This window comes from Macrobrachium rosenbergii, chromosome 17 (assembly GCF_040412425.1).
Source record: "Macrobrachium rosenbergii isolate ZJJX-2024 chromosome 17, ASM4041242v1, whole genome shotgun sequence".
NCBI classification, from domain to species: Eukaryota; Metazoa; Arthropoda; class Malacostraca; order Decapoda; family Palaemonidae; genus Macrobrachium; species Macrobrachium rosenbergii.
This window is the reverse complement of record NC_089757.1, coordinates 11,369,244-11,396,269: the sequence shown is the minus strand read 5'-3', so window position 1 is coordinate 11,396,269 and position 27,026 is coordinate 11,369,244. Positions and strand designations below refer to the sequence as shown.

General features: G+C 34.3%; 1 protein-coding gene across 1 annotated transcript in view; it reads left to right on the top strand.

Moving 5' to 3' along the window:
- Nucleotides 1-26,597, top strand: part of LOC136847553 (probable 3',5'-cyclic phosphodiesterase pde-5) — a 275,359-nt gene extending 248,762 nt beyond the window's left edge. Inside the window, exons 9-17 of the mRNA XM_067119278.1 lie at nucleotides 2,149-2,362; nucleotides 5,632-5,733; nucleotides 13,870-13,970; nucleotides 16,243-16,480; nucleotides 18,223-18,381; nucleotides 22,910-23,079; nucleotides 23,864-23,975; nucleotides 24,851-24,931; nucleotides 25,998-26,597. Coding sequence (XP_066975379.1) covers nucleotides 2,149-2,362; nucleotides 5,632-5,733; nucleotides 13,870-13,970; nucleotides 16,243-16,480; nucleotides 18,223-18,381; nucleotides 22,910-23,079; nucleotides 23,864-23,975; nucleotides 24,851-24,931; nucleotides 25,998-26,282 — 1,462 coding nt within the window. The 3' untranslated portion in view covers nucleotides 26,283-26,597. The remainder of the gene's footprint in view (nucleotides 1-2,148; nucleotides 2,363-5,631; nucleotides 5,734-13,869; nucleotides 13,971-16,242; nucleotides 16,481-18,222; nucleotides 18,382-22,909; nucleotides 23,080-23,863; nucleotides 23,976-24,850; nucleotides 24,932-25,997) is intronic.
- The last annotated feature ends 429 nt before the right edge of the window (nucleotides 26,598-27,026 follow it).

Sequence of the window (27,026 nt, the reverse complement as noted above, 5' to 3'; positions counted from 1 at the left end):
AAATTTTCTTGTCGTAAAAAATGGGAGAACTGCGACGTGAACTTCAGGCATGTAGACATATATATTCCACATCACAGAAATAGGAGAACATCTGTATGTAGACATACATATTCCACATCACAGAAATAGGAAAACATCTGTATGTAGACATATAATCCCACATCACAGAAATAGGAGAACATCTGTATGTAGATACATATATTCCGCATCGCAGAAATAGGAGAACATCTGTATTTAGTCATATATATACCACATCACAGAAATAGGAGAACATCTGTATGTAGACATATATATTCCACATCACAGAAATAGAACATCTGTATGTAGATATACATATTCCACATCACAGAAATAGAAAATCTGTATATAGACATATACTGCATATGCATATATATATATATATATATATATATATATATATATATATATATATATATATATATATATATATATATATATATATATTCCACATCACAGACATAGAACATCTGTATGTGCGCTAGCAATGCACACATGCAAGCCCCATGTCATAAGAGTACAGCACATTTGTTTTACCCATGTAGCCATGAGGACTTCATGTCTTAAAATTGGCATAACTTGCTTATCAATTTTCGCCACTTAGACGTGCAAGCTCGCCCCCCCCCTCCCCCCATCATAAATAAGCTCCGTATCAACTTGAGCCATTAGACGGGCAAAAATCACATCGTGAAAATGGGAGAATCTCCTCATTAATTTCGCACATGTAGACGCAGAGGCTTCACGTCCTAAAAATGGTTATTTTCAAAACTAGACACTGAAAATGCAAGGCCGATTAATCTGCGCTTAATTTTACGTTCCGTCTGCTGCCTCCGGCTGAAATCCACGTCCAATAACTTTCCAGAGAAGCGGGATTTTAATTAAGCTGCTGGCGTTATCTTTTTTTTTTTTTTTTTGCTATTTCAAATATACTGGCAGAAATATATAACGGATGATTTCTCTCTCCACACCCCACTCCCCATGCACACACATCCTCTAATCGTCCCAGGGATGATTAGAGTTTGGTTACAGTTTCAGACGATTTGAAATCCTGTTGATCCAGAGAATTTGGTATGCGTACGAAATCATTACTACGGTAGTAGTAAGGATAGGCCAGTTGCCAAAGGACTCTTAGTGATTAAAGCCGTTTAAGGCTGTTTATCCAGGTTGATTTGAAGTGTGGGAAAGATAAGTAAGGTGTCGGTATTGATAGGAAACCTAGGCTCCACCATCCAGAAGTATCCTACTGGATGACCGCAGAAGGACTTCTACAGAAAATCTTGGACATCCTTGGATATCTTTGTGAATCTAAAGGCAACCTTGGTCATCTTGCTTGAAGCTTCCTTGGAGAAACTGGTTTTTTTTTTAACTGGGTCAGCCATGGTAAAGACCGTAATGAACCTTAACAGGACCATAATTACCATAGTAACATCTCGAGTGTCTATGGACATTCAGAAATATCCGAGGGTTGCATTATTTTCTTAACAAGAATAGCCGCTACACAATTTAATCAATTTGTTCCAGAGCAGTTCATTTTGAAATTCATGCACACACATGTACGTATATATACCATACATTATATAATATATATATATATATATATATATATATATATATATATATATATATATATATATATATATATATATATATATATATGTGTGTGTGTGTGTGTGTGTGTGTGTGTGTGTGTGTGTGTGTGTGTGTGGGTTTGCGTGTATATATACATATATATCTATAACTATAATACATATATATGTATATATACATCGTCCTTACTAAAATTTGGAAAGAATAAAATTATATTTCCTAAGTCTTTAATAATTTCTCCCTCTTGCAGATAATACAGTAAACATAAACACAAAAATATTTTTTACGTAAAGGTAGTTCTGCTTTCCATGTTAAATACCCATGTAGCCATTATAGCCAGTATGCATTTACATTTTGTAAGTGTGCATATGATTGTGCATGTGCACTGGAGAGAGAGAGAGAGAGAGAGAGAGAGAGAGAGAGAGAGAGAGAGAGAGAGAGAGAGAGAGAGAGAGAGTTAAAAGTCAAAGCGCCAAATTGTCGTGATTCGTCTGTAACTGAGATTTTTTTTTAGTAATCTCTCGTTACTGTCCCCAATTCCAGGTTCGCCATTGGCACGGGTATCGCTGGCATCGTCGCCCAGTCTGGGCAGGTGCTGAACATCCCGGACGCTTACGCCGATCCCCGCTTCAACCGGGCTGTGGACCAGATTACTGGGTACGTCACCAAGTCCATCCTGTGTATGCCCATCTTCATCAGAGGGAACGTCATTGGAGTGATGCAGATGGTTAATAAGGCTGGTGGCATTTTTACTAAGGTGGGTACTTTACAAATAAAGTATTTGACATATTTCTTATTGTAATATATAAAAGAAAATACGATTTGAGTTGTGCTCCATGGTTAAGAGATTAATGATTGGTACTGAAAAATCCAATGGTAAAATTTTCCCACAGGGCAATTAACTTTCAAATCAAAATGTATTCCATGACTATAACTCAGTACTTTTATGGAGGTATTTTCACAACGTGCGTCTCATAACAAAACAGATAAGAGTTTGCACTCATTTGTTTTCACTAATACTCATTTAGGAAATTATAAATTTGTTTGACATTTTTCGTTTTGAAAGCCTGAAATCAAAATGTTTTAAAGAACAATTTGATAAGTATTTCACTGAGATATCAGGAATTTATATATTGAGACGGTTTTTAAGCTAACAAGACAGTTCAGTATTATTGTAAAAAGATTATACTGGATTTTCCACGGGAACTCGATTTACAAATTGCTTCTCTTAGCCTATGTTAGTTGATCAAACACATAAGAATGTGCACATTTACCGTTCCCTCAGTTCATTTGACGCAAATGATTGAAAGGAGTAGGATCTATGGCAATGAAGTCAAAATGTATCAGGTGATGAAATGATAATTCCTAGGTAAGGAAATATTTCACCTTCCTAATTATAGTCTGTTTTCTTGAGCTGACGGTAAGTATCGGCAGCCGTTGTTAGGGTAGCATCTATCTTGCAGCTGATTGGCCAATGCATTTGAATTGTAACCTCCAAGTGGGAATGAGCAGCATGAATTTCAGCCAGCCACGATTAACTTCTGTGATATCGGATGCGCTGATTTGCCGTCATTCCCCAAAAGACAGGTCCTTCATGAACATTAATCCCGACATGGTACCTGCCTGGGGAAGGGGTGGTTGTCCCTTTCCTTCCCCCCTCCCCCTCCCCCTTCAATCCCACAACCAGTGTATGGCACTCATAATTCAGGGAGTGTTTTCAAGATGCCTGTTGTGAACCTCTCCCTGAATCTGATACTTCCGACGAGTTCTCAGAAGGAGAGGTAAAGTTTCTAATAAAAGTCATCTTCCCAGAACAAGAAGTTGCGATTACCACTCAGGATAAACGACTTGTAATCACAGGTCAAAATGGCAGTGCGTCCCTGGCGACGGAAATGATACTCAGAAGTGGATTTTCCTTTATGTTGCTATAGATGGTGTAATATCACCTCACCTTTTGAATGCAGTGGATAATCTTGCCATCCGGAAACATAACTAGAAATTTAATTACTTTTGACTGCTATTTTTCATATTTTTACGGTTTTGACATTTATATTTTCACTTTTTATAAACATTCATTTTTCTTGCATGTTTAGATTTTGTATTTTTCAATGTTTTTACATTTTAATGTTTTGGCAACGCTTCAACTAAGTGGGAAAGGGGGCCCTTGATTTAGAATAATATTATGGACGACCCACAAAACAATGAAAAAGCTAAAGAAGATAAACAAAAACAGGGAAAATGTGAAGGAAAAAGAGGATGGACTTCAACCCTTGAAGTGAACGCCACAGTACCATCTTGAAGGATCGAAGATTAATGGGATCGGGGAAAACAGAAGAAACAGTAGAGTCCCAGTCACAAAGCTCGGCATAATGTGGAAACAAACGGCCCATCTCTCTACCGTCTGTCGATCTACCCCTCTCCTGAAGATTTAATTAAATATTTGTCCTGGAAAGAAACGAAGAGGAGAAAAGGGGTCAGAATTCCCCAGAACTTCTTTTTCTTTGGAGCTGCGCAAATTGAATCTCTGCAAGTGGACGGATTAAGGAATACAGGATGTTGGGAAAACGTTAGAAGCTTCGATGACTCTCAAGGAGATCCTTCCTCGAGTTGAGACAGACAGACATTATTTATTTATTTATTTATTTATTTATTTATTTATTTATTTATTTATTTATTTATTTATTGATTTAGTTATTACTTGTAATGTTTAACAATTAACATGAAAGGAAGAAGATTGGAAGTTCTCTCCTGTTTCTTTCCATCAGTGTATATATTCATTTATATACAGAGAGAGAGAGAGAGAGAGAGAGAGAGAGAGAGAGAGAGAGAGAGAGAGAAATCAGGCAGAAAAGTACAAGACAAACATACAATAGAACAATACGATAATGGCAATTGCAAAATCACTTGACGTGAGAAAGTCAGTGTTATCAAGTAAAAGTGAGGAATCTGTCTTAGATATTTCAATCGAATTTTTGTATTTCTAAACCTACATAAAAATATAGAGAAATATGCCACAAATCAGCAAAATTATCAGAATTTTTCCTTCAACACTTCATCAACTGAGTTCTGTTGGCAATTAACAAAATCATGCGTCGTAAGTTCTTTGAAAAATTCTCCGTTTTCTCTGCATCAGTATGATGACTTTGGATTCGTTAAATTTCACGCAGTGTTTTGATATTTTAAATTTCATGCAATGTTTTGATATGTTAAATTTCATGCAATGTTTTAATGTTAAGTTTCATGCAATTTTTTTTCAAATTTTATGGAATGTTTTAATGTTCAATTTCATGCAATGCTTGATATTTTAAATTCATGTAATTTTTTGATTTGCTAAATGTTATGTAATTTTTTTATATGTTAAATTTCATGCAGTTGTTTGATATATTAAATTTCGTGAAATGTTTTGGTATGTTAAATTTCATGCAGTGTTGTGATATGTTAAATTTCATGCAATTGTTTGATATGTTAAATTTCATGCAATGTTTTGGTATGTTAAATTTCATGCAATGATTTGATATGTCAAATTGTCATGCTGTTTTCGCATCAGCCAAAGGTTGCCTGAAGTACTGGATGACTCGATCCTGCTTAGGAGAATAATTCTCTTAAATCTGCGAAGAAAGCAAGATTACTAATTAATTGTCTTCGGTATATATATGTTATATTTTATATATATGTATATATAAATTGTATATATATTATACCTCCACCTCCCGAAAATTATCCACATAATGGTTTACCTGCAAATAACCTGAAACATGCAAATGTTGAGACGCATGAAAACGCCATCGAACCCTTTTGAAACACGATCTTTCCCAAAGACTGCCTGCGCCACCATAGCTCACCGCCCCCGACTCTTAACTCCCTTGTAGCCACACCCATCTCTCACGTTACAAAAGCAAACTCATCTACCCTCGATTTTCCCTCGTTTCCCCTTTTTATTCAGTTAAGTTACTTCCCCTCTATTGCTCATCTCTCATCTTTTTCACTCACCTTTTGGTGTGTTTTTTTTTTTTTTTTTCGGTGTAGGATGACGAGGAGTCCTTCGAAATGTTTGCCATCTATTGCGGGCTGGCTCTTCACCACGCCAAACTCTACGACAAGATCAGACGCTCGGAGCAAAAGTACAAGGTAGGGATCTCTGCTTTTGTTCACAGATTGAGGTGGCATTGATTGAAGTATATTTATAAATACTGGTTTTATATATATATACATATATATATATATATATATATATATATATATATATATATATATATATATATATATATATATATATATATATATATATATATATATATATATATATATATATATATATATATATATATATATATATATATATATTTATATTAACTTTATCACATACACAATTGTTCTGTGCATTAGTAGAATTACTAAAAGGACCTCATTCAAACTGGATGGTATCTAATGGAGTTTTTATTCAAAAGTTACAAGCTTTCTTGGACAAACAGTCCGTATCCGATAATGTGGACTGTTTGTTCAAGAAAGCTTGTAACTTTTGAATAAAAACTCCATTAGATACCATCCAGTTTGAATGAGGTCCTTTAGTAATATATATATATATATATATATATATATATATATATATATATATATATATATATATATATATATATATATATATATATATTAAATTGAAGTTTTATTTTTCTGCATTGTAAAAATAGTTCAATACGAGAAAAGGTTAAGGCTATGGGAAGTTAAGCGAAATTTATTCATATAACACACTTTTAATTGAATATTCAATACATTATATATAGATATAAATGTGTATGTGTGTGTTTGTGTATCTATGTATATTTGTATTTATGTGAGTATTTATTATGAGTGTGTTGTTAACAAGAATATCCTTATAAAAATACCAGATTAATATTATATTTTCTCGTGTAATTTTTCCCTTATTTCAAATCTGGAAAATACAAAATTTCAATCCACCTCTAACTCAAGAGAGAGGAAACAGCTAACGAAAAAACTAAGGTTTCAATCACTTTTACTCATCGGTATTATTGAGACTTGTTCAGTCTGTATTTAATCAAAGGTATTTTTTATTACATTCTTCATCCGCTTATGAGCTGAGACGACAAGATTATTTGTCTCAGGATTTTTAGCCATATAAATCAAATTTTCTTCATTTTGTGGACGGTAGTCTGTGAGAGATTCGCATTTTGATTTGAAGAGCAATCGTAGGATATTTGAGATTGTCTTTTTTTTTTTTGTTGTTAGGAGGTTGCGAGCACGAAGCAAAAAGTTTTTTTTTTTTTTTTTAGAAAAACTAGGGCTAGAAATTTTTCAGTTTTAGAGGAATAAAGTAAAGGAGTTTAAGTTATCTCTCTCTCTATCTGTCCCTCTCTCTCTCTTTCTCTATGTCTTTTTTTATATAGAAGCAAAGTAGGGTGTTTTGGATACTTTCTATTTCTGTACTTATTTTGGTAGGATGAACTATTGGATTTGAACTGCTGTATAGGGGTTCATTCACAATTCACACACACACACACACACACACACACGTACGTGTATAACAGACTTCTTTTATCTTTGACGGAACTGTGATCATCTACTGTTATTGTAGATAGTCTGCTGTTATTGTATTTCAACGTTCAAAACATGTTTTAGTGACTATGTTTTTTTTATCAGATCTGATGACTGAGATAACGCTTGTTCCGAAAACCTGATGGTTTTCGTCGTTATATATATATATATATATATATATATATATATATATATATATATATATATATATATATATATATATATATATATATATATATATATATATATATAGAGATAGATATATAGAGAGAGAGAGAGAGAGAGAGAGAGAGAGAGAGAGAGAGAATTTAAGAAGACTTTAAAAGGATTAGATAGCAGTTTACTAAATATTGTTAAAAACGAGATATTTTCTGAGAATACTAAATTTCTCTTTTTATTATTATTATGATTATTATTATTATTATTATTAACAGAGAAAGATCTTCATTCAGCTGGCATGTCACAAGAATAAATTTCATTGAGTTACTGTGTTACAAAATTAATATCATTGTCATTGGTACTAGAGACTACAAATTTCATATTTTTGCCTAAGAAGAATGTCGCTATAAAATGTTTCAGCATATTGCCAATATTTTTTAAAAGGAAATGCTTTAGATTTTTATTTTCACTTGTCAAGTCAGCCCTATGCAGCCTATGTAAGTTTTGAAGTTGTATTCCATCCCTTCCACGACTAAACCGGAGAAGGAAGACAAAGAAGTTAAAAGAAAAAAAATGACAAAAATCCTTACAAATTCCGCCATCTGTGACGTCACGTCGAAGCTGGAAGCAAACATCCATTCGCCAGAGGCCCTAACCCTCGTGAATCACGTCGATGAAATTTGACCTTTATAGAACAAGGACATAAAGACCGTTTTACTTCCGTTGCCCGTTTCCCGACCACTCGAGATTTGTTATCAGTTGGCTGGAGAATGAGAAAAGAGAGAGAGAGAGAGAAAAAAAAAGTTTTTGTTATGGCTTGTCTCCTCCGTTCTATTATGTGTTACGAAAGGAGATAATAAGAGGGATGTGCGTTCTTTTATTGCCACTTTCTCATTCTGTGATTGTTGAGGTTTCTGAATCAAAAGACGTGCTCCTTATGCCTGGGTGACTATTGTAACTAGCAGCAGGCAGCAGATAGCACGAAGAAATATTTCCTCCTCGTTTTTTATACATAAATATATGTATGAATGTGCATGTATGTATGCATGCATATACATACATACATACATATATATATATATATTATATACATACATATATGTATAATATAATATATATATATATATATATATATATATATATATATATATATATATATATATATATATAATATATATATATATATATATAAATTTATATATATATATATATATATATATATATATATATATATATATATAGATATATAGATACATTCATATACACATATATATGTGTGTGTTTAGAGTAAATATGTGAAATCCAGGGATTTCACGAAATCCCTAGGGCATTTGTGAAATGACCAATACGCTTAGGAACATCTGATCCCTGAGGGCTGGTACTGAAAAAGGCGAAACAGTGATTCAGATTCTACACTGTTCCGCCGTGTTTAGAACTAGCCCTCGAGGTCAAATGTTCATAAACGAATTGTTCATTTCACATATTTCCTAGGGATTTCTCAAAATCCTGGATTTCACATATTTACTGTAACACAAATTATATATATATATATATATATATATATATATATATATATATATATATATATATATATATATATATATATATATATATATATATATATATATATATATATTTATATGTATATGTATATGTATATACTGATTTCCGTCATAAATAAGTAAATAAGCTTTTGGATAATTAGAAATAATTTTTCTGATTTTATATATTTTCTGAGAAATACATGTATATTGATAATTAAATATCTGATTGGAAAGAGTAAAAATTTTTCTAAAAAGATTTTATATATCTAAATTATATCCTTCGTGACTCCCGAAATACATGCCTACTATATATATATAATACTTTAAATATATATATATATAAACGTTTTTGACATTACTGATATATATATATATATATATATATATATATATATATATATATATATATATATATATATATAATGTTTTATATTTATACATATATATATGTATGATGTATGTAATTTCTTGTTTTGTCATTTATAAAGTAATTAAACTCACAAATTAAACCACAAACACCCCTGAATATTGAATTCACTTTGCCTTTGAAGTATTTTATATACAAAAGAAATTTTATTTGACAAGTTCTGCCTACCCGGCCCAGGATTCGAACCATTGCATTTCATGTTTTGTACCAAGGAAATGGGAATTTACTTCCGTTCATAGTCGAGTGGAAAAGTCTGTGTTTCTTCTGTGCAAAACACAAAAGTCATGGGTTCGAATCTGAACCCAGGGCAAAGAGAATCAGATGTTAAAGGGTAGAACTTGTCAAATAAAATTCCTTTTGTATGAAAAATACTTCAAAGGTAAAGTGAATTCCATATTCATGGGTATTTGAAACTTAATTTCTGCGAGCACAAAAAAATCATGTATGTATAAATGAAAACATTTATATATATATATATATATATATATATATATATATATATATATATATATATATATATATATATATATATATATATATATATATATATATATATATATATATATATACAGATTATATATATATAATATGTATATACATATATAGTATTTATATATATATATAATATATATATATATATATATATATATATATATATATATATATATGTGTGTGTGTGTGTGTGTGTGTGTGTGTGTGTGTGTGTACATTCATTTCAAATATGTTTGTAAAAATTCTGGAGTTTAATTCTTTTGCGCCGAGAGTTTATTTTACATTCGCTTTAATGTAAATTTTGGTACTAAAATTGTTATGGATCTTGAGTAGACTTATCCGTTGTTCACCTATTTTTTGCCTCGCCTTCCTTAGGAGACACGAAGGATAATATTAACAAAAGCGCGAATCTGTAAGATTTTTTCCTGAAACTTGAAGTGGTTTCAATGATTTTTTTAGCATTCTTCAGTGAACTGTATATATATATATATATATATATATATATATATATATATATATATATATATATATATATATATATGTGTGTGTGTGTGTGTGTGTGTGTGTGTGTGTGTGTGTGTGTGTGTGCATGCATGCCTACTTTATCTGCATAACAATTGAATCAAGATACAACCCTCTATGCGGAACGCATGTACAGCATTGTCCGCTTCATACATCTACAGGTACATACGTATTTGTAAGGGGCTCATGCTCAAGGACGCTCTTGTGACGTAGGTGGCGCAGAGGAACTTTCCCTCCTTCGTTATATTCCTATTATATTTTTAAATACCGGTACCCTATCCTCAAAATTACTCCAAATACAAATCGGAGAAAGAGCAAGAATAAGAACATTAGCAATAAAGGAGAAGTCGTGAACGGGGTCACATTATCGCTTCGGGAGAAGACGAAAGACACGGAAATAATGGAAATGTCCGATAAGAGAAAATGAGAGACGCCATCATTAGGTTTCTCTCATATTCTCCCGATGACTCTCAACTCATCTCATAAGCTTCCTCTCGTGCAACGGCTGCGAGATATATTGTCTCTCCGGGCCTGGTGTGTCGGTTCATTTTCTCCTATTATTATTATTATTATTATTATTATTATTATTATTATTATTATTATATTATTATATCAAGAGCACTGAAATGATAAGCAAATGCCACCTTAACGGGCTCTCAATATTCGGCTAAATTGTACAAAGTTTTTGAGAGCCTGATCAGTTCTCATTATAAGTCTGGCAATAAAAGCTGGTGGGCTATTAATTCTCTCTCTCTCTCTCTCTCTCTCTCTCTCTCTCTCTCTCTCTCTCTCTATATATATATATATATATATATATATATATATATATATATATATATATATATATATATATATATATATATACATATATATATCAAATATAACATCATTTATGTTATTGATTCTTGTAAGTTATCGCGACTTTTATGGTCTGTGGTTATTGGCACAAAGAGAATGTTCGATATGACAGTTATAGATCTCTCTCTCTCTCTCTCTCTCTCTCTCTCTCTCTCTCTCTCTCTCTCTCTCTCTCTCTCTCTCTCTCTCATATTATACGGAAAGATCTATGTACCTCATGATTGATGATTTTAAGTGTTCGAGTGAATAAGATATTTTAAGAATTACATTTTTTAAATTTATTTATTTACTTATTTTTCTGTCGATGTTCGTAAATGTCGAAAATTATATTGAAATATGAAAGGGTAATTTTACGTTCTGGATACGAAGGCCAGCGTAGTCGGAGGCTGTCCTCAACCTCAGTATCCTTCAACATCAAGTTCTCCGAAGGACTCTTCTCTTGCCTTTGCCGAGCAGCAGTTATCCTTCTCTTAATTATCAAATCGCTCGTACAAATAGATCCTGACTTCTTCTGGTCTAGGTCTTGATCGTTGGTATTAGCCGGTATAATATCAACAATATTGACCAATCAGTGCCAGCAATTTTGGTCTCTAACGCCCTGTGTCCTAAGGAACGGTTTCTACTAGACCCCAATTTTGGGAACAAAATCCCCCATGAATCTCTCTGAGTGAATCTGTAACTTTAAGAGTTCTTTCAACAGAAAGACAAAACTCGGTCCGGTAAAAGATTAGATTACAAAGGACTGAATATGTACTTTCAGTTAATTTCGAAAATGAACAATGAAGATTCATAATGCATATTGACCAATTACATACTCTCCCACTAGCGACCTCTTCATTACAAGAAAGAGGCTTGCAGTTCATAAGCAGAGACAAGCGGCTTATACCTGCTTGATCAAGGGTGATATTGTTATGCAAATGAAGGCCCATTTCGACAGACCATGGGTCTTCGCTCCCCGTTTGGTTCACCGGAAGGTTTGAATGGGTATCGAAAATCGTCTTTCAAATTTGTTACGTAATAAGGTAACGAAGAAAGTGTCGATATAACAAAAAGGAATTGAAGAAAATAACAAAACCAAGAAATAAGACACGCTAAATGCTGAATAAGACAAAGAAAAAAAAGGGGTATATATGTAAAATTATGAGTGGCCGTGTGTGTAAGAGTAGACTTTTGCAATTACACTATATATATATATACATATAGGCTATATATATATATATATACAAAAATATAATAAAATAATATTAAATAAAATATATATATATATATATATATATATATATATATATATATATATATATATATATATATATATATATGTGTGTGTGTGTGTGTGTGTGTGTGTTTGCATACATATACACACTGTGCGTGTTGTGATTTCATTTATACATGCTTACCAATAAATTCTGGATTTAAAAAATTTGGTGTGGGAAACTTTACACTACTGGACTAATGCTATTTCACAATTGTCAGCTGGAATCCTTTTGTCACTATTTTTTTTCTGTTTTTGGAATGGATACTTTTAGGTTGAATTTTCCAATATATTTTCCATTGGCCGCCACAAAGCCGTAGAGTTTTTTTTTATGTCATGTGATTGTCTTTTTGTGAATCTATAACCAGCATTTTCTTCCAGATGTGCTTTCTTCTTTACCAGAGGTTGTATGAATATTTTCTTCTTGAAGTTTGTTTACCAGAGTATTTTATTTCTTGCTTCGTTTCTTTGTCCATTGCACGTTTTATTAGAAATTCATTTTTTGGTTATCTATACAGGCTTTCTAGTTTGCTCACAATGAAACCACCTAATCTCAAATTGTTCTGTTCTGTTTAGCCACTTTCACTTCCAGAATCACAACCATCTCAACATTATAACACTACAGATTACAGTTTCTTTTTATTTTGACTTATTTGCCCCAGTATTTCTTACTTGTTTTATGTCAAAAATGTCATCCAAAAAATTCCCCGTTTTAAAAAGGTGCACGCTACGCAGCCGGAGTTTCTTGATTGCTGTCCATCTTGATTTAAACTTTTTTAAGAAAGCGATCTACCTTGATTTCTGGGAGTCCTCTAGATTAACATGCGAGGTGCCTCCCCTTTCCAGGTAGCTCTGGAAGTGCTCAGTTACCACAATTCTTGCACTGATTATGAGGTCTTGAACGTCCAGGGGGACTCTTTTCAACCCTTTCCAGTACTGGATGAGTAAGTATTTGATAAGAAACAACTCTGAATAAAAAGGGCCGGATCTGTCAGCGTAGCTACTCACTATATTGTACATGTGCTTTTGCAGCCGTCTTCCTGTTTTCTGTGGGTGGTTACGTTTTCTATTACATGCTCTCTTGTACAGGGGATACCAGCCTATTTGCATTTTATCCATTCTCATCAGCAGACCAGTGAGTAATGCAAGGGAATGTAGCAGGTTTCCGTCCTTTGGCTAACATAAGGGGTTAAGGTATTTATATTAATCTTTGCCATAAGTAATGAACAAACATGTTCCAACTGTTATTCCCTTGCTCTCAGTGGCATCTGTTCGTTTCTCTACCAGAAATCTTACAAATTAAACATCTTTCACTTTCTCATCTTCCTATGGTGTGTAGTTAGCTCTCTCTTTTATTACCTTCCATTAATTTCTCTGAATTGCCGCTGCTGTTGCTGCTGCCTGACGTCTCTTTTTTTTTTTTTATCTAAAATACCTGCCTTCCCTGTCAATTATTCCAGGTAGCTCTGGAAATGATGAGCTACCATAGCAGTTGTGGGGAAGAGGAGCTTGACTTGTTAGCAAGGGAACACGTCCCTGACGATATTCCCGGCGTGGATGAGTAAGTAGAAGAAGAAAATTCTAAAAAGAATAAACCTTAAAATCAAAGGCTTTTCTAACTAAAGTCAGGGAAGATAAATCATTCATAGGCTTCTCCTTCCACAGTGTGATATTGCTTTCAACATTTTTTTTAGAGAAATAAAGTGACTTGTTTTGATATTTTGATACTGATAAAGAAAATACAATAAAAAAAATTGAAGGGGTTTCATCTGTCCGTGAGTCATTGTCACACTTGTTTGATATATTATTTTTAACAGTAGTAAAAGTAATTTTTGGTAATTGACAACTCTAACAAAGTGGGCGTGGCTTGTTTCTTTACTCTGCCTGAAAATTGAAGGTAAAATTAACTTGTAATCAATGTCCAAGAAGGCAGGCTTGTGTTTTAATCATCGTTAAAGCTTTGAAGTTGTCAGTGCTAAATATACCTCCCGAAAAAGTTTAAAGCAATTCACTGTAACTAGCAGAAATTTGCACGTGTGTTTAAATCTATCTGGCACCTGATTGTATGTTAACAGCATGTCTGTAGGCTTTAACTAATAAAAATAATAGCATCTAATGATTATTTGTTAGTAAACTGTCGCTTGTCTCTGTTTATATGCATGGACTCTCTCTCTCTCTCTCTCTCTCTCTCTCTCTCTCTCTCTCTCTCTCTCTCTCTCTCAAAATGCATAGAACAGACAGTTAATGCATATTCTTGATTTCAGCTTCTTAAAAATGGTAATTTTTTATTGTGCCCTGATCTCCAACAGCGATGACATTGTCTTGGCTATCACTTTTATAATTAAGTTACTAAATAAATGCATAAGAGAACTGGCATTGTTCACATAATTGGCATAAATATAAAGTTATTTTTTTTTATAATATACTAATATTAAATTACAGATAATTTACATGAAATGTGACTGTTACAAAACAAATCAAAATAATAACAGGCTCTCTCTCTCTCTCTCTCTCTCTCTCTCTCTCTCTCTCTCTCTCTCTCTCTCTCTCTCTCTCTCTCTCTCTCCTGTTAATTTATGTATACATACAACTGTATATAATTATGTATTGTATGGACATACATTAGCTTCAAGATGTGTTCATGCAAATATGCATATATATAATGTGTATATATACATACACAAATACATATTTACATATATGTAAATATATACACATAAATACATAGCTACATATATATACACAAAATTACTGAGAAATATCAAAAGTCCGTTGCTTTTGAAGTAACTAACACCAAGGGAGTCCTGTTTAAATCCTTTTGGTTGACATTTAGCTTGCATTTTCAGACACAGTCCACCAAAGAAATACATTTTAAGAACAAAACTTAATTATCGTCGATCATTATTCATAAACAGAAAATTCTAGCACTGAATGCAATTTTATTCATTTTTCCTGAATTTTCAGGAATTAATTCCAGGTGACGCTCCATGAACAAATACAAGCACTTATCTTTCGGTTCCTGTTAATCCCAAACCGCTCATGTTACGAGCCACAGCCCACCCCCTTTCTTTCTCTTTCCAATATATAATATATATATATATTAAGTGGAAGCTTAGGACGTTCCCTTAATATGCCACAGTGAACAAGACATTCTCTCTCTCTCTCTCTCTCTCTCTCTCTCTCTCTCTCTCTCTCTCTCTCTCTCTCTCTCTCTCTCTCTCTCTCTCTCTCATACCCTTACGTGTCTGCTTGAAACGCTTCTATTCAACGCCATTAGTCCCGTTAATCACAGAAGCTTGCTGTTACTCAAGTCATGACGTATTAAAAAGCCCAGACTGGCTCTCTGATAGCACTCCAAAGCCCTGAAAGAATTCTGGGGCTCCTCTTGCCTTTGATAACATTATTGACACATTTAGTACTTTGCTTTGAAGTAAATGTAATTTATGAGAATAGCTGAGATAGACATACGTGAATGCAATACTGCTGAAGACGCCTCACAATACTAGGATAGTCATTTCATAGACAGGAGTGAGTTTGATGATGTATTATAATGAGAAAATAGGAAATAGGGGAAGGACTTACAATGTCAGAACAATGATGTTATGAAATTAAGTTATTAAATAAGTAAATGTATAAGAGAACTGGCATTGTTGACATAACTGGCATAAATATAAAACTTAATTCTTCGCATACAACATTATTTACAAATCAGCAAATTCACTCCAGAGAAAATATTAATTTAGTAGTTCATTTAAAGGAAGGAAAATGCTGGAAAATCATACATTTCTAAATTGAAATTAGTAACAATTTCACACACGCTCTTTCCTTCACAGCTACTTCTTCAGCCCTCTGACCATAGACGACATGGAGAAGGTGCGAATGGCCATATACATGTTTGTGGACCTCTTCGGCCTGACGAGATTCGACAAGGACTGCCTCATCCGCTTCACCCTGACGGTGAAGAAGAACTACCGACGGGTCCCTTACCACAACTGGACACACGGCTTCAGCGTCGCCAATTCCATGTACACCATCATCAAGAGGGCGCCTAAAAATTTCAGGCCCTTGGAGGTATGAGATGCTGTTTGAAGGCGTGACGGACAAGCCACCCAAGTCTGAATAGTCTTAGTAGCCATGCTGTTTAATGCGTGAATGTCAAACTTCTGGAGTTGAAAGGATCTTAGGAGTCGATGCTATTTGAAGCACAATTCTAATGTTGTTTAAGACTGATGAACCCTGATGGGTATGCTGTTTGAAGTCTGATGAACCATAGTAGTTATGCTCTTTAAAGTCTGATGACCCACAATGATTACTTAGTCTGATGAACCCTAGTAGTTTTGCCATCAGTAGTCTGATTAAACTAGAAGTTATGCTGCTTAAAGTTTAATTAACCCATATATTTTTGCTATTTGAAGTTTGATGAAACTAGCAGATTGGTCTGATGAACCCTAGTATTTATGTTGTTAGAAGTTAGCTGAACCACAGTAGTTATACAGACTCGCTTGTTTTTCAGTCAGAAGATCCCCAGAAGTCTTGCTGAATCACGATCTTACGTGATTGCACATCTCCATTAGTTACGGTTTTTTAACTTGAATTGGTAATTTCCTTGATGAGCCTGGAGATTCATTCTAATATTTTGAGAAGAGGAACCCAACTATTTCAGGTCCTCCAAACCTTAAGTCTCTATTTTCCCATGACCACAAGCCACAGGGTCGGTGGTAAACATTAGAGACGGGTGGGCATTTGTTTATTCAACTCGTTTTATCATCTGTAATTCCGTTCTCATTTACTGACATGCCTGTCTTCTATTCCCAACTGTAAAGAACCTTTTTTCTACAATAATTACGATTCGCAGCAAAGTCGTACCGACGAACACGAGATCTGATCATCAGATATGAAGATTGTGCGGATCCTCGCTACGCAAGGACCGTGATTTCATCTTTGGAAACGAACAACAACATGATATCGCGTCTTTTATTGCCAGCTAAACCGTCAGTCGAGATCATGTCTTGATTATTTCATACATACGAGATTAGAATGAAGCGGTCTCATCAAGAAGACTGTTCAAAATCATGAATATAAAACAGTGCTCAAAGGGACGGTAAATTCAGGGGAAAATTGGGTCCTCTCGCAAAATATGCATATTAATGGTACTTCAGTTTTCTACGCTTTGAGTATAATTTTTGTATGGATTTTTTTCGCGGGTAAAGGAGTTGTTGGGTGCCAATATGTTGGAAGCGGTAGGATGGAGTTCATAAAAATGAAATAATTTAAAAGACGCCAAAGTTGCGACAATATGAGGCCAATTAATTCGTAATTTCAGAGAATAAGTATAAAACCTTTGCTGTAGAGATTGACTTTTCTTTACGGTGGAGAGACAGAGATGAGCAAGGCTATTGAAAATAAATACCGATACCGCGAGAAACTTGTATAAAGGACTTAACCTCTCAAGTGATAATGATAATATTAATATTCATAAAAAGAAGGGCAATAAGATAGGAATATTAGACTAATTTAAGCAATGAAAGGAAATTGTGCAACGCTTCTTGAAAACCTCACGCCGAGAATATCTACCGTAGAAGACATTACGAAAAATAATATTTGCCATCCACCTGTTGACTTTGTGATCCATTGTAGCTGACACCAGGCTCCCAAGGTCTGTTTTAGTAATATTCGTCTGCCCAGTTTGTCTTCTCAGGCCTCGATGCGAAACATTGCAAGTGGTGCCAGCGCCCTGGGACATTTCGCACTTTCAGAAATTAAATCTTGTGTTCGCCATTTTGCTATATATCCATCTTCTCTCGTCTTCGCAGTGCCTGGCGTTGTTCGTCGGGTCCCTTTGCCACGACCTGGACCATCGTGGGAAGAACAACAAATTCATGCTGGAGACGGAGAGCCCCCTAGCGGCCATTTACACGACTTCCACCCTGGAACACCACCATTTCAATCAGACGGTCACTATTTTACAGCAAGTGAGTCTGTCTTTGCGAGGCGTTTGTCTTGTTTGCCTCTTGTTTGTTTCTTCTCCTTTGCCCAAAATCATTCTGAGGTAAGTTTTTTTAACCGTCTGGATTTTTTTTTTTTTTTTTAAGGTGCTTTTCATTTCGCTACATGTCTAAAATTTTGAATAATCTGTTACTCAGAAAATAGTGGATGAAATAATTTGGTGTTTACTGTTTATTTTAACTTTTTTATTTATCTTCTTTACATTTCACCTAAAGACAGGTCAAATCAGCCATACGGAAAATGGTTGATAAAGTAAGCGATGATATGATTATGATACACTAAAATAAGAGTTTTCCATGAATCATTAACATCATATCTTTTAACATGTGAAAATGAACGTGGGAGTTTCTTAATGAGTGCTGGTGATTTTCATTATTAAGACTACCTATTACAAGTATTCTTTCCACCCACGAAAAAAGATGTTGATCTTCACACACAAACCAGCTTTTTACCTCCTTCAACAAAGTTGACCAAAGTTATTACAGTCATAGGGTTTTCATCGTCCACAAAATGCCTAAAGAGTTAATAAAGTCAAAATGTGTTTCAAGAGTTAATTTATATATATATATATATATATATATATATATATATATATATATATATATATATATATATATATATATATATATATATATATATATATATATATATATATATATATATATATATATATATATATATATATATATATATAATATATATATATATATATATATATATATATATATATATATATATATATATATATATATATATATATATATATATATATATATATATATATATATATATATATATATATATATATATATATATATATATATATATATATATATATATATATATATATATATATATACGTGGCTGGTTGTAAGTATCCTGCTTATTCAGTGATTTTAAAGGTGCTGCGGTTTTATCATAAATTCTCTCATCATTGCATTGACGACTTTCTTCTACCCAAACCGCCTGGTTCTCCCTGTGTTCTTCCTTCTTATTCCTCTTCCCTTGCCATTCGCATTTGACCTCCTGAGACTGCTTCCTCAGTATTGAGAGAAGCCACGTCTATTAATTTCCCTTCTGTAACTCGTGTTTCATTCCACGCATAAGCGGGCGGCTTAAGGGCACTCAGCTTTGAGTAATAGTTCCATCTCAGGTTACGCCTTTCATCTTTATCTTTATTCTTAGCATAATGTCATCACCTTACCTGCACTCCATCAAAGCCTTCTTTGACTTTCGCCATCAACATTCTCAAGAATTCTTAGAAGCGAAGTTATCGTACATCTTTCCCAGCTAAAATTCCACGTTAGACGGAAGGCTCACGTAGCCACTCTATAACAACATATACAAAATCCTTCATTGTTTGATCCGTTTATTCATTCCTGCAGCTTCACAGATAAAGTTAAAATTTCGTTTTCTCCAATAATCCTCAACCACTTATTCTAAAATTAAGCCCTCCAACACCTCCAGCCAAACTCTCGTATATCTCCAACAGAAATGTTGCTATTTTTTTTTTTTAGTCATATTTATCCACATCTCATTTACGTTTAATTTTTATCAACATATGTATAACACAGCTCCAACTGAACTCCCCGACACTGTCATCAAAAGTCCTCGTTGCAGCCTCCTCCAACTAATCTCCAACAAAACACCCACTACGAAGAACTTCCGTATCTCCAACTACTTTCGCCAGGCTCCCCACGCATCATCCCCAACGGAAGTGACGTTTATCCTCGCTCTCTGTCCTCCCCAGAATAGAACTCTCATTCCCCCAATTACAAAGTCCCCTTCTCCACCCGTCCTCTCAATCGCTGACAACCCCAATATGTCAATTCTCAATCCATATATCTCCTCTCAGGCTCTCTAATTTCTAGGGCTGTGTGACCACTGAATCTACATAAATTTGCTTTTACTCGCGTGTATGGTGTGTGTGTGTGTGTGTGTGTGTGTGTGTGTCTGTGGGCTAACACACACATACACACACACACATACATATATATATATATATATATATATATATATATATATATATATATATATATATATATATATATATATATATATATATACATTAACTTATCACTTACACAATTATCTGTGCATTATTAAAATTACTAACAGGACCTCATTGAAACTGGATGGTATCTAACGAAGACATTTATTTAATAAAAGTTACAAGCTATCCAGGACTAACAGTCCTTATTGTCAAGTATCCGTCAAGTACTTGACAGTTGGGGCTGTTAGTCCTGGAAAGCTTGTAACTTTTATTGAATAAATATCTCCGCTAGATACCATCCAGTTTCAATAGGTCCTAAAAAAAATAATATTATATATATATATATATATATATATATATATATATATATATATATATATATATATATATATATATATATATATATATATATATATATATATATCACAAAAACTATGTAAGAAGGTGGTGAAAACCGGGACTTTGAGCAAATACTTTCGTGTTTTATTCTACATTTTTAAGTGTGAACTTGAAAATGTAGAATAAACTATGAAAATACTTGTTCAAAGTCCCGGTTTTCACTCACCTTCTTACGTGGATTTTTGTGATATTCTCAAGCACACGTTCCTTTGTGCATCATTGGATATTATATATAATATATATATATATATATATATATATATATATATATATATATATATATATATATATATATATATATATATATATATATATATATATGATATGCGTGTGTGTATTTATATATGTATATGTATATAATTTGCACCGCAGAGGCTGCAGGTGTAGGTGATAACTTTACGGTTCTCACGAAGCATTTGTGGATGAAGACCTCTTAAATTAATTTGATGCTTTAGATTACTGCCACTGTTATTCTTCGCTAAATATAACAACCTTTGAAAAATATAATGTACAGAAATTAGGAAACTGATACCATAAAGGCTGAATGGACTTAAATTACATTCGTGTTTTTGTTTATTGTGTGGGTTACTGTGCAACAAAGAGAGGCAAAGACGCGGGGATCGCCCGAACAGTATTTGAGCAATATCTGAGGCAGTATTTGGGGATTGTGTCGTGTTGTCATTGACCTCAAGAATCTGACATTTATTTTTTTCTCATAATTGAGTAACGGTTATTGATAAGAATAAAAAAAATGCGATTTGTTCATTTTGGATGTGATATAGAGTAAAATATGAAATAGGAAATGTGAATTGATTCACTTGTCTGAGTAATTTAGAAGGCCCGAGTTTTCCTTTCCCCCTTTGTTTTTTCTTTGAGTATTTGTAAATCGCTCTCCTGACAGAATTCTTAGAAGAAGTACAACACTGTCTAGTTCATGAACCAAAGCACCTGAGTGTCCGCAGAAATAATTAGAATGGTCAAAGAGAGCACATTCCTCAGATAACGTAAAAAGAAAAAAATCTGGACTAGAATCCCTTTTCAAATCGTTCTATAAATCGACTTGGCTTTTCCATGGTACATAGCACAGCCTTTACAATATTTCATTGAAAACAGTTACTAAATTTATGGGAGATCCCCGAACAGTTAGACAGACAAACAAACAAACAAACAGGAACGAAGGAATACCAGACTTCCGTCCAACACAGATGGCAGATGTAACGGGTGGGTCTGCTCCATTCTTACCCGTGATTAGTTCTTTTCCTTTATTTCTACATTTGACAACCTTCGTTAGGCACAGTCAATCAACTGTTTCTGTTCTGCCCCTAGCAACGGTTCTTCACATGGGACTAATGACATCGGGATTTGATTTAACGATTAATCAGGTGATTTCGTGGAAACCTCATCAGCAAGTATACTCCATCTCGCGCAGTCTGGCAATGATTGCCTTGTGTATAAGTGTTATGGAATCAAGAGCCCTCATTAACGAAGTTATTGTCCGGAGGTGGTGGATATATATGGAATCCTGCGAATACTCTTTCCAGGGTTGTATTGTATCTGCAACTAATTATGAAGCGCAAGCCTAATTTTGAAGTTCTGTAAAAGCTAACGATATATCGTGTGGAATGAAATAAACTTTCCTAAATTTGTCTTTAGAGATTATATCAGAAAATAATTCTGATTATCAATACCATTATTAATTTGAGCAAATAACACTTACGGTTATTATTACTAATTTTGATTGGAAGAAATATAAATCATGATTATTATTACTAATAGAAGGAAAACACCCAGTTAGTTAAAATTGTAATTCTGTTTTCTGCCTGTTATACAGTTTCACCCAAAAACTTTTTACACGGTGTTCTTTTTAGCTTACGATAGCTCTTGGTATCATCTGCAGTGTCTTGATTATTATTACTGCTTTTATTATTATCATCATCATCACCTTTAATATACAACTCCATATCTTAAAAATAAATTTAGAAAGAAACAAATAAATGACAAGTTTACAAACAAAAGCATCCTAACAAACGGGGGGGATAACATTGTAAAAACACAAAAAGCAATACAAGTGTTATTAATCTCTGTATTAATCGTTCCTTCAGGAGGGACACAACATCTTCGGCAAACTAACATCCTCAGAGTACAAGCAGGTTCTCGGCAACATCAAACACTGCATCCTGGCCACAGATCTGGCGATGTTTTTCCCAAACAAAGCCAAACTCGCCAAATTGGTGGAGGATAACCTCTTCGACTGGGAAAATGCTGAGCATCGGTAAGTCTCTCTCTCTCTCTCTCTCTCTCTCTCTCTCTCTCTCTCTCTCTCTCTCTCTCTCTCTCTCTTCATTGTATTTCAGTCTGTTCCTGTCTGTGTCAGTCTTTGGGTTTGCTTGTGATAAAGTCTCTCTCTCTCTCTCTCTCTCTCTCTCTCTCTCTCTCTCTCTCTCTCTCTCTCTCTCTCTCTCTCTCTGATATCACTCCATTTGTCTCCTTTCAAGTTTTAGGTTTTCTTCTGGTAAAATCAATCTCTCTCTCTCTCTCTCTCTCTCTCTCTCTCTCTCTCTCTCTCTCTCTCTCTCTCTCTCTCTCTCTGAGGAGCCCAACCAAAGACATTAACTAGTTCAAATTTCTTGTCGAACAGTAACTACTTTTAAATGATAAGTCTTAAAGGAACTTATCCAAAACCTACTTAATGCTTAGTTGAATAACATTACTCTCATTGGTAGATATGCTAGAATTAATATACTGTACATATTGGCCTTTTAGTCTGTTGACTAGGCGACTCACGGAACCTACAAGAGACCCCAGATTCGATCCTTGGGCGAGGACAAGAAACTCAGGCGTGTTCTGTTAAAACCCCTTGTACCTCGTTTGAAATAAGCATTGATCTTTGTACCTGATGATTAGACGACTGTGCTTGTTCACAGCCATGGATATGTAAAATTCTTGGAACTAGCCACCTCAGTCCAAAAAATAATATATAGTAATTAAGGAAATGGCTAATGGACGATTATTTAGCTAGGAAGCGAATGTTATTGATTTGAACTCTCTCTTAACAGATTACTCATAGAAGCCATCGCTATGACAGCCTGTGATTTATGCGCCTCTGCAAAGCCTTGGGACATCCAGGTGGAGACAGTCAAAGTCATCTTTGAAGAGTTCTATGAACAGGTTAGAAACCTCAATATTTATTTATAATACACTTATTTAATTGTTTTATTTATTTTATGGCTAAGACATCAAGTAAGACATGATAAGTGATGACAAGCAAACCTCTTTGAAGGAGACAGGTTACATGATGTGAGGAACACGGAGGAAAGCAGTAAATTCCACATCCTAAAGTGAATAGGGCCAAGGATTGATCAAACCGGCTGATCCTTTAGTTTGTGACGATTATTCCTTCACCTTTAAGAACTGGAACTCTCTCCCAACCTCAGTGTTCCTAGTTCCTGTGCCCATGTGCCTCGAATTACCTATTAACAACTAATTTATTTTATCTTGGGAATAACTTCCATGTTCCAACCATGACCCGGGTTCGACCTAGGGTGACAGTGACATTAACCATTCAGCTATCATCCTAGTTCTTACCGTAAGAGGCATAGATTTGAATCCTGGTAAGGAAAAGAGCATTTAGCTTAAATAATTCCCCATGGATGTTAGGTATTCCCCTGATATTGGGTATTCGATAGTACTTCGTCATTTATGACCTTACTGTTTGAGATTAGTAAAAGTGGAATGTGTGAATTGGTATAATATATATATAAAATATATATATATATATATATATATATATATATATATATATATATATATATATATATATATATGTGTGTATATATATATATATATATATATATATATATATATATATATATATATATATATATATATATATATATATATATACAGTAGATAGATATTTGTGCGTGTGAGATACTAAAGAACCCATTGCAAGCTACTATGTTTCATATACCAATATGGCATCGAGGTTATTTCTCTTACTTAAGGAACTAAAGAAAATCCAACACCTATTTTTTTAATTTCAGGGAGACGCTGAAAAAGCGGCAGGCAAGAATCCCATCCCCATGATGGATCGTGAGAAGACAGATGAACAGGCAGGATCTCAGGTACTATCTATGATAATAAAATCCGAGTGATTCTGTTTTGTTTGTCCGCCCCGGTTGGGGGGCGGGGTAGGTAGGGGATCGGGAGGGTAGAGGAGACATGACACATCAGCCCCCTCCTGCAAACCTGTTTGTCTGCCCTGGGTGGGGGCGGGGTAGGTAGGGAATCGGGAGGGTAGGGGAGACATGACACATCCACCCTCCTCACGCAAACCTGTTTGTCCGCCCCGGGTGGGGGCAGGGTAGGTAGGCGATTGGGAGAGTAGGGGAAACATGACACATCCACCCTCCTCCTGAGAACTTGTTTGTCTGCCCCAGGTGGGGCAGGGTAGGTAGGGGATCGGGAGGGTAGGGGAGAATGACACATCTACTCTCCTCCTGAAAACCTGTTTGTCCGCCTTGATGGGGCGGGGTAGGTATGGGATCGGGAGGGTACAGGAGACATGACAGGAAGTGCCGGGTTCCAGCGTAGCGTAGAGTGTGCCATCAATCTTGTTATTATTATAATTATTATTATAATTATTATTATTAGCAGTAGTAGTAGTACAATAGTTCTTTATAGTGACATGAAGTTTCGCAGTATGCAGTAATAAAATTTACATTATAGCATGGAAGTGAATATACACTAGACTTCGCCACTTTGGAAAGAAATGCAGTCATTTTTATCAGTATTCTCAAAACCAGCCAAGGTGGTTATGCGAGTGATTTCTTTCATCTCTTATTACTCATTTTACTTCTTTGCCTCTTTCCTATTAATTTTTATTTTTATTTTCCCTCATTTCTTTTACCTTCGATTTATTCCTTGAATATCAGGAAAATAAACATATCATCCGCCACATGTACCATATACCAAGACATTCGCATTAACACACTTACACCAACATACCTACATACTCTCTGATACCGTCGTCAAACTCCCATGAATATCATTCTTCTCTTTTGTTTTATCCCTTACTAAACACATCTTCCTACCACCGCCATTATCGGTCACTGATCTCTTTCCATCCCATCTCCATCTTGAAAAAAAGAATAGGAAAAGGACCGTCGTCACTCTGACCCGTATTTGCAGGTGGGGTTCTTGTCCGGCATTTGCATTCCGTGCTACGACCTCCTCACGAAGCTGATCCCAGTGACGGAGCCTCTCCTGGTGGGCTGCAAGAAGAACCTGGAGACCTGGAGGGATATCGCGGACGACAAGAAGAAGGAACTGGAAGCCAAGCGCCAGGACGAGGAGGAAGAAACGGACACCGGCATTGAGGAAGTGGCCGAGGACGAGGAAGAACCGACAGTGGACGACATAGAGGACGACGTGACCGACACCAACGGTCGACAGCAAAGGGAGGACGGGACGTAAGCGGAGGGACGCCGTGGATTTTCATTGTGATAAATGACCTACTCGTTAAGTGACGTGAGACAAAGGCTCTTTGTACAGACAATTCCATATTTATTTTTGCTAGACTTGCTCATATGGGTCACGACTGTATGCGCAGTTAATCCGAGCTGAGGCTCGTGGCATTATAGTTGTATTTTTATGAAATCTATAACATTGTCGCATCCTCATTGTTGTAATGATTCACTGAAAGTTATAAAAGTTATGTAAATAGGTGTGGATAGATTGAGTATAAAAAAGGGTTCTCCGTTATTCAGTTACATTGGACTTCTCAAAGATCCTATGAATATTATTGAATGGAATCTGTTACCACAGCAAGATTTTTTACCAGATTGATGATATATTTTATCTATATGTATATCTATATATATATATATATATATATATATATATATATATATATATATATATATATATATATATATATATATATATATATATATATATAAATTTAAAATCCTTTAAAACCTATCTATAATATATGTGTACACATACGTGGAAAATATGACAAAATTAGCGTTTTAAAAAAATTGTAATCAGGCGAAACTAATCTATTAAATTCATTATCTTTGTGCACTTACTATTGAAGCTCAAATTAACTCTAAAAAATGAACTTGCTTTGAGATCAATCTTGTCATATACTATATATATATATATATATATATATATATATATATATATATATATATATATATATATATATATATA